Here is a 9,893-nt window from a genome sequence, read left to right as displayed (position 1 = left end):
AGTGTTACTAAAAATCATTTACATTTTTTTAAGAGAACCGCCCTCAGTAGAGCTGTGTGTCTCGTATCTGAGGGTTTGAACCCTGTGTTTGGCAGCTGAAAGAGTGCACTAGTTTGGCTGAGTGTCTAAGTCAGCTGATCTATCCTTATCTGGAAAAAAGGTGGTGCACTTATGATCATTTTATGAGGGCAATAGGATGTAGATGTTGATATAAGAATTACAGAGCTGAGAAAGCAATGTCTTGCCAGTTTCAGATCTTTGATCCAAGTGGATTTTGATTGCAAATACAAATAAAGTTGCACAGGTTTTGCCAGTATGACTGAAGTGTTTGTTTTAAAAAACACAAGGAAAATAAATCACCCATTCATTATTCTTGAGAAGTTATATTTATTAATAAATAATTATAATAATTATAATAAAAAACTAAAACTATACCACTAGACTAAGATTTATTTGTGTGTGTGTGTGTGTGTGTGTGTGTTTATGTAAAAAAAACATGAATTATTAATACTTTTGTTCAGCATGGGTGCATTAAATTCATCAAAAGTGACAGTAATGACATTTTTATTTTATAAAAGATATATATTTTTGAAATACATGCTGTTGTTTTGAATATTCGATTCATCAAAGAATCCTAAAAAAAAATATGTCAGTAGTTCTAGAAGCAAATCAGCATATTAGTGACACTGAAGATTGCAGTAATGATGCTGAAAATGCAGCTTTGCATCACAGGAATAAATTTCATTTTAAAATATGTTCAAATAGAAAACTGTTTTTTGAAATGATAATATTTTTTCACAATTTTCCCATATTTTGTGCAAGTCCTTGGTGAGCAGAAGATTTTTTTTTTAAACGTTTTCTTTTTTTAAAAAAATGTTAGCAACCCCAAACATTTAACCAACACTGTATATGCGTGATGTTTAGGACAAATGTGTGGAATTATAAATGAGAGATAGAGATGAATGAAAGCATTTGGAATGGAAAGAATAACACCATCTGTTTAACATGCTACATCTGCTGCACATTATCCGAAGGTCATTATCGGATGTTTGATAGTTTAATAACACTTTGTACAGCTCAGCATCCTTACGATAGAACATCTTGTCCTACAAGAGAGGAATCTAGTGTTAACAACAACACATATACAATGCCTGATCCAGGAACAGAGCTTGCGCAGAAAGACAGATGTGTACTGCCTGTACTGTTTTCATGAAGCAGTTTAATCGCAGCTGGGTTGTAAGCTTTTATTTGAAGCTTAAACATGACCAAAAAACTACAAATATATTTGGCTTGGGTTTTTAGTATAGTAAAATTGCATTGCATTGCATTGCATTGTTGTAAGAGTGAGTGTGAATGTGTTTCATTTTGGCCAGTATTATGTTTGTGAATTTGAAAATATGAATGAATTTTGCCTTATATCTGAGTTATGAAGAAGATTTTCTTCAATGTGCATGAAAATGAACACACTCTATGATCAGAGTGAAATACACTGTACACTGTAAATACTGTATGCTGCATACTTTTTTATTTAAATTGGTTGTGAAACTGTATGCATTATGCAATAAGCATTTCAAACAGATGTATCCTACTCTGTTGTAACGCAACCTTTTTGTGTTGCATGATTAATTCAGCAAGTGGCATTCAGTTATCATAATTAAATAAAATTGTTTAAAAATACTATCTTGCATGTTGAAATCCCGTTTTGTGCCTGCATTGCAAAAAAAAAGTTGACAATTTTTAAATGAAGATGCATTTAGATAAGCAAAAGGATATAAGATATTAAGTGCAAAATGCACTTAATTTCGTTTTTTTCCCCCTGGAAACAACTAAATATCTTGTCATTTTGCTCGTTTAGTAAATGCATCAATTTATGTTCAACGCAACCTGCCCTAAAGTAACAAGCATTTTTTGTCTTGGCCAGTAGGTGGCGTACTTTACCAACAAGTTTTGTTAAAGCAGATGTGATTTTTGCACGTTAAACTGACCATTTGCTTCCTGCTTCATCATTTTGCCCATATAAAGATGCAAACAACTCTGTCACTGTTATCCAATATACTAGCAAAATCATTCCATCTGTGTCTGTTTTGTAGTATGTGCATACAAGATCTTTCTACTGAATGTTTGTCAGTCACTGTGCAAAAAAAAATATTTGTCAATGAATGTTTGCTTTTGTTTATACATATCAAACTCTGTAGAATCTCTAAATATGTATATTATTAAATTAAGCTATTCAAATCTATATTCTAAATGAGGTCTTTGTGAAAGTTTTTTTTGTTACAGCATTTAAATGTGTAATGAAACGTTGGTTTATCAAATTGAATTGTGTCTGCTGTGTTCTTAACCTGATTTGTTGTTTATCCAATAAAGACAAATCAATAAACATATTTTCCTGCAGTGTTTCTTGTATTATTGTTACATTCAGGTTCAAGAAAGCTATAGTGGACTTAAAAAGTACACTTGGACATTTATAAATGTGACTCTGGACCTTAAAACCACAATATTTGGCTGAGATACAGATATTTGAAAATCTGCAATCTGAGGGTACAAAAAAATCTAAATATTGAGAATATCACGTTTAAAGTTGTCCAATTTAGGTTCTTAGCAATGCATATTACTAATCAATCAATTTAAAAAATAGGTTTTGATATATTTACGGTAGGACATGTACAAAATATCTTCATGTAACATGATCTTTAGTTAATATCCTAATGATTTTTGGCTTAAAAGAAAAATCGGTAATTTTGTCCCATACAATGTATTGTTGGCTATTGCAGCAAATATACCCATGCAGATTTAATTAGAACTAACTTCAAATTTGTTATATAAATAATAGTGCTGGCAACAATTAATCGCGATTAATCACATCCAAAATAAAAGTTTTTGTGTACATATAATTTATATATAGGCCTGCATAATACATATACACAGTACATACAAACATTATGAAAACTTTTATTTTGGATTTGATTAATCGCGTTCATGATATTTTATTTATTATTTTAGGACATTACATTCATACAATCAACTTTAGATAAGAACATGGCCACTAGAGTGCACTCTAGTCATGCAACGAAAAGGCAAGATAGGCGAAAAAGAAGAAAAGAGAGAGAGAAAAAAGAAGCCTTCGAAACAAAGGACTGCAAAAGTTTTTTTTTTTTTACTGTAGAGCCAGTTCACGGAGACCGTGCAGACAAACAGAGCTTTTGGTTATACAAGCACTAACTAGATTTATCTGTCTGAGCCTCCCCAAAACTCAGCAAAGAAATGAAGATGATCATTTGTTCAAAAGTCTCCCAATGTGCATTTACAAACTGACTCATACCGTCAGCATTATCTGCTCTCACACATCAGAAAGAGGAAAAGCTGGATCCCCCCTCGTATTCCCCAGGGGTCTCTTTCTCTAACCCCGACCCCGTGTTTTAGTCCCGCCCTCAATCCAAGCAACAATCTGCATGTAAAAAGCCACAAGTCACGGAAACCCTTAATTGTGCCAAAATAAGGCTGAGCGCACTTATTCAAGCTGGAAATAAAGGATGCGTTTGAAGAAAGACAGTCGGCCAAGGAAATGGGATTTACTTTGGAAAATGTACATTTTTCAGACGTTGCTCTAGTGTGTGTTGGGCTGAAACACTTGGGAGTTTTCTGCTCAAACTTTGAGCTCTTTCTGAATGCATGGATGGACACTAAGGGAAGCAAACATGCGCAAAGTTCTGGGGATATAACTCTGTTTTCGTAAACAATCTCATCTGTTGTTCCTGAATTTTTTTCGTCCTCCTCTTCGGAAAACACTGCCAAGCAACTTTTGTGGTTAAATGGGGGCATTGTAAGCTGTTTCAGGGGGGTAAAGGCAACCACGGAAAACGAAGGAGAAGAAAAGTGCGGACTATTTATCAATGAACTGAGAGAATAGCAAGAAAGACAAGTGGGAGGACAGGCATCGCAATGGCTGAAAGGGAGATTGAAAGAAAGGCGCCTGCTCATAGAAGCGTCTCTTTCAAAAAGTTGGAGAGCTGGAGCGCAAAGCGCAGATCATTTGGAGAGGATTTGGATAGGTGCGGTGCCCTTCCCCCAGACGCCGTAGAGCACAGCGCGCAGCCATCACAAGCGACGCACGCTGTTACTGTATCCAGAAAAGTTTCCAAAATCTCAGCGGCCAGCCTCTCGACCGCAGACCTCAAGAAAGCCTCTCATGGAATATCTCCATCGGTTCGTGAGCTCTCTGAGAAGTTCACTTTGAGCATAGCCGGGACACAAAGCTGTTTAGTCAACACTGGAAGCGTTAAAAACACGAAAAGTGTCGAAGATTCGTCTTTGGACGAGAGTGGCTGCTTATCCCAGGAGTTCACGGAGTCTGCAACGGAGAAACTTAAGGACAGTAACAGATCGAGCAGATCTTGCTCTGCTCCAGAATCTGTGTCAGAATCGGATTCGGACAGAGGTGATAAACACAGTCTCCGGAAAACTGTGGGTGGCACAAACACAGGTAAGATGCATTGTTTTGAAATCACTACTAGTTCTCATTTAGCACCACTACACTTTCTATAACACTTTTGCTCAAATATATGAACTAATTTGGCTTGTGCTGTATTTAGTTTGGTGTTATGACAGTTTGCATGTGATGGTCTATCATACTGTGAGTTAACATCACAATGCTTTTGTTTTAGGGAGTCCAACATGCAAATCTCGTCGCTATCACCCTTCCTATGGAGAGGCATCTATTCATGTTGATGCAAACTGGCCAAGCGTTTCTAAGATTAGAGAACTATTTGGGGATGGACGCAGAAAGCAACATCGGTCAACTTCAGATGCTGATGACCTGAAATCTGCCTGTCAGCACCTCCAAGAGGGCATCTCGACACCGGACAAAAGTGACAAACAGTTCGCCCACCAGCCAAGGGGAGCTTGGCAAGATACAAACAGCTCTCATCATGTCAACAGTACACTGTATGCGGACTATTCAATACCTGACTTCCATGCTTTAAGTGCTGAAAGCCATTCCTTTGAGTTTTTGAATTGTGATTCTCCTCCTGCTCCCCCGCCGCGCAGTAGAACGACTGCTTTGCCCCTCAGGTCTCACCGTTGGCAGCTGCAGGAGCAGAGACAGAGGGCAGAGCAGCCACAGCCACCGGATAGCTCGCATTCCTCGCATAACTCCTCCCAACCACAGACAGGGCCCTCCGTGGAACTAGCCGGCGCTGGGGGAAGACTGAGCTCCGGAGAAGAGGACGAGAAGTTGAGAGGACTGACAGGCGATAACATACCCCAGAACAAGCATGGCATCAGGGCAAAGTTGAGAGGAAGGTCTTCAGGCAGTGAGGAGGACAGCCCTGCAGCGCTAGCTCACCACAACAAAGACGTAAGACGTCGCTCGCTGAGGAAAAAGAAGAAAAGCAGTTGCAGCAGAGGCAATGAAGAGTCAGATGACAGTGACAACCAACCTGTAATGATGGAGCCGTGCGATTCTCAAACGGTGGGCCGCAGGATTGAGGGTTTCCGTTCTAGAGGTTGTTATACGGGCCTGCAATGGGCACGAGACAGCCCATCACAACGATCCCATGTGACTAAGGACAGCTTCAGGCACCTATATCGAAATTTCGAAGGGTCAGTCGGAACTAGCCCTGTTCCTCAGGTGTCGCGAGTTTCAAAAGTCACCATACCCTCATTTACATCCAGTCCATTGGGGTCAAGAAGTAGTAGCAGGTATTCCAGCACAGAGACATTGAAAGAAGAGGATCAGCCAGCCAACAGCTTTGCCAGGGCCTCATCAACTGTTCTGAGTAAAACATACCATGGCAATGCCACCATGTATCGCTCGCCTAGTTTTGGTCATGGAGATAACTTTTCTCGTTCGCCAATTCGAGTTCACCCTAGGCTTGTGCCCAGCTTGAGCCCAGCAGACTGTAAAACACGCAGTTCAGAAAACAAGGTATTCTGCCACTCCTTAAATAATGAGAAAGACAGGAACAGGATCTCTATGTCCAACCCTGACATTGCCTCAGAAACTCTATCGCTTCTTAGCTACCTAAAGACTGATCTCTCCGAGTTGAGAATGAAGAAAAAGGGACAAGATGATGAGGACAATCTAAACTCTGATCAAGGCACAACTGTGTACAGAATGGGCTCCAGAACAAATCGGCCGCACCATGGACGCCCTTCCCTGAAGGATCTCACTGCTACTTTGAGGAGGGCGAAGTCTTTCTCCTACTCTGAGAAGCCAGCAGGCCAGCAATATTATGGTAGTGGACCAGGTTTAAGGAGTTCCTCTGAGCAACAGCTAGACTCTGAAGGCAGTGGAGAGCAGGTGATGATTGCTGACAGGGAGGTAGAAAGTGATGACTGCAGAAGCACCTACGGTTACGACGAGCCAATGCCAACCCCTTTACAAGACCGCTATGTGCAGGAAGCCAGACAGGTGATAAGAGACATTTGCCAGATGGGTGAAAGTAAGGATGATGATGATTATGAGGAAGACCGTTTCAAGACAAAAAGCAGTGACACTAAAATAGAGACTGAAAATGAAGATAAAGCAAAGCAGGAGGTGAGGAAACTTGAACACTCTGGGTGTAAGGAAGGGGAGGCTGATGGAAAAAGTGGAAAATGTTTACAGAAGGGAAATTCGGATGAGAACATGTTCTGTGATAAGTCATTGGATGAACTCTCCGGTCATGAATCTAGCCTGACAGATGAAGGAATTGTCACAGAGCCAGAGATTGGCTCATATGGGGGGCTATCCTGCAGTAAAGACTTGCTGGGTCAGACTCTCGCTGTTTGGAATCAGTCAGGCTTGTACGAAGAGCAGTTGCCTGATACAACAGCAGAGGAATCACTCTCATCTCAAGTTCCGTCTGTTAAGACAGAATATGAGGGAGTAGCCATAGGAGGAGACATTAGCAGCAGTAAAAATGTAAACCAGGGGGCCTTAGAGGCTCCGTCTACTCCTAGTGCTATTCGCAGGCGAAGGAAATTCTCCTCAGCTGGAAACAATGGCTCAGACTCTAGCAATGGCAGTAACGGAGAGTCTAACGGTGAGTCTGCATATCGTTCCTTGAGCGATCCTATGCCTCACAGACGTCGTTCAGTTACAGAGGATGGCGGAAAGAGCTTCTCCATGGACAGCAACCTGCTCGGTTCACTCTCTCTAAGTTCCAAGGTGAGTGGTGGTGTGGAGTCTTCCGCAGCAGACCTTTCTGAATATACAGGCAGCGCCGCCAGCGACCTTTCTGTGTGTAGCGACAGCCTGAGAGATTACAGTACTGTGATTCAGAGCATAGTTTGTGAACCTGGCGCAATGGACAATCTGATTGACGAGAAAGCGAACGGCAAGGCTGTGAAGAAAAAGAGCTTTAGCGACCCCAGTAGACGTGGAGAACTGGCGGATACAGTTCTAGAATTTCAAAAGCATCCCAGCGAGCCTATTAGTGAACTAGAACAATCGATACCACCTTCTAGCAGCGAGCCCATCTTATCGGAGCAAAGGGATGAGCTTTGGGCGCTAAATAGTGAACAGCGACAACTTTATTGTCCAACCAGAAGGTCTCGTTCTCAATCTGAGCATGTTTTGCCCTCCCACCTTGGTCATAATGGAGAAACGAAAGCCCCAGGTGAGCCCTCATATCCATTTGACCCTAAACTAGCTCAGGTTTTGTCTCCTCGCACTAGTCGACGAAGCCCCAAGAAACGCACAAACCGCTTCACCCATCAGTTGTCTTGCGAGGATGGGGATCACTTAGATGAACAAGGTGAGGAGCAGTCTTCCACATCCATCCTCCCCCAGCTTCCAGCCTCAAAGGTCAGACCCAAACATGTGCGTCATGCTAGTGAGCCTGCCACATTTTTGCCTATCATTCCTTCACATGCTCACATCTCCAAGGACCTCCAGAGGTCCAGCCATGCCGCAGAGACTTCGCCACCCAGCAAAACAGTCCCCGGGGAGGACACTCCATCATTAGAGGACGTCACTGAGCAATACATCTTGGCCTTGAACCCTCCAGAGTCCCCGGCGGAGACCCCAGCAGCCACTGGTGGGGTTATTCTGGAGGGCACCACTTCCACACCTTCAGTTCCTACCACCACCACTGCTGAGCCAAAACTAGAGAGGAAGTCCAGCGAGGAACTTTCCACTGCCCCTCTGAAGGCCAAACCAAGAGTGGTGAGTAATGTGCTCTGTTCTCTATTTTTGCTATTTGTGTGTCTTTGAGTCTTTTGTTTATGATGTAAATTCTTGCAAATATATTTCTGGAATTGGTTGTTTGTGCCCAGCAAAGACTGTTGATTGGACATAGCCTTTTGCTTTAGAATCGTGGGCGATGACTTGTGAGCAAATCAAGATAAAGCGTTTTTTGCATAGACTTTGTTTTATGAGATCTCTATGCCGGTGTTCTGGACTGAATTATATTGAGGATAAAACTGATGTATCGCTCCTAAAAGAACTTGGATGAGAGTTTCAAGGCCCTCAGCTTGAGTGGGTTTGCAAAATTATGAATTTATTTGTGCAGTGTTTGACATTTTGTTACCTCAGGTTGTAGTGCAGCTGAATTTACAACTGCCGACTTTGTTTTTGTCTCTGATGGAAAGAGCAGAATGATGTTTCTTAGAAATCTGAAGGACATTTATTTTGCCCACAGCAGGTTCTTCTGCAGTCATGTTGTTCTTCTTTTCCTTAGCCCACCTTCGTCTTGGTTCACTGCCTGTGTGTGTGTTTCTGCCGCAAATGTTCCTTTGTTTACTTGCCTCTATGAAAAGTTGTAATATTCTGACATTCTTAACTGGCATATTTTGAAAGGAATGCTTTATCTCTTTGTGTATTTATATAATGGTTTATCCTTTGGATAGAAGGTTCGAAAAGACTGAAGTAACCTTCATAAAAGGCTTGTGTTACCAAACTGACCTTAGGGAGAAATACCTTTCAAATACTTCATATTTAAGAGTGTTGTGCTTGGTAGTGTATGTCCAAGGGCCATGATGTTTTCCAAAGTCGTGCATACTCTCAATGATGGATTAGTTCTCTCTATGGCTTTGGTAAGCCCTCTGTAGCACGGTTGGTCTGTCTCAGACACTGGGTTTGGTCATAGTTTCCCTCAGTCCACCATTTATGGTGTTGTATTTTTCTGAGATTTTCGTCTGTGCCAGCTTGTCCTTTCAGTATTGTGGTCCACTTAGGACTCTGTTTGGAGCTGCCTGATATTGGCTGATTATATAAATGGTGCAGATGAGTTTGAGTAACATTCTGTTGGCCTCTATAGCTCCCAAATTCCTGTTTTTTCTTTTTTTTTTTTCTTGCAAGGGTCATTATCAAGTGCACATTGGGGAAATGTTTGCATGGCCTTGTCATTCAGCTTGGATTATGCAGTCTAATTTGAGCCCATCATTGACAGAGTCTTGAAGACTCGCGCACGCTTTTGACTCTTTTCTCAGGCACTCGCACACACGCATTTGTTTTCTGGCTAATGAAAACACAAAGTGTAAATAGAGCTAAACGTACCTCCTCTTAAGCTGTTAGCTCCAGGCGCATTTCCAGAGACTAATGCCTGCTTTATGACATGTGTAGGGCTGTTTGATGTTTCTTTCATGTTTTTTTGTCCTCCTTTCAGTACAGTGTCCAAAGATTTTGTCTACGGAACATTTGTATATCGATATACTGACCCCTTTTCTTTTAAGAAATGCCACTAAGCTGTGTTGTTCTCTATTGCCGCTAGTGTCAAAATATGTTTTGGTGCCAGTGAATTTTGTTTTACTACTTAAAAGTAGTTCTTTCCATATGCATGGTGGCATTCTCTATGATTTGGGTAATCGTGTAATCACTAACCGCAGTAATGCCGTTTATTACGTAAAAGTTGAGGCCAGGGTAATTATCTTGACTGCATCACTGTACTCCTTCAGTGAAAGAGGAGAGG

At 41.4% G+C, this 9,893-nt stretch overlaps 1 protein-coding gene across 1 annotated transcript in view; it reads left to right on the top strand.

The window, feature by feature from the left end:
* The first annotated feature begins 3,942 nt into the window (after positions 1-3,942).
* Positions 3,943-9,893, top strand: part of LOC141345364 (rho guanine nucleotide exchange factor 17-like) — a 229,888-nt gene continuing 223,937 nt past the window's right edge. Inside the window, exons 1-2 of the mRNA XM_073850222.1 lie at positions 3,943-4,483; positions 4,659-8,149. Of these exons, the coding sequence (XP_073706323.1) occupies positions 3,943-4,483; positions 4,659-8,149 (4,032 nt within the window). The remainder of the gene's footprint in view (positions 4,484-4,658; positions 8,150-9,893) is intronic.

This window comes from Garra rufa, chromosome 11 (assembly GCF_049309525.1).
Source record: "Garra rufa chromosome 11, GarRuf1.0, whole genome shotgun sequence".
Classification (NCBI taxonomy): Eukaryota; Metazoa; Chordata; class Actinopteri; order Cypriniformes; family Cyprinidae; genus Garra; species Garra rufa.
The sequence above is the reverse complement of the archived record's forward strand: the minus strand, read 5'-3'. Positions and strand labels throughout refer to the sequence as shown.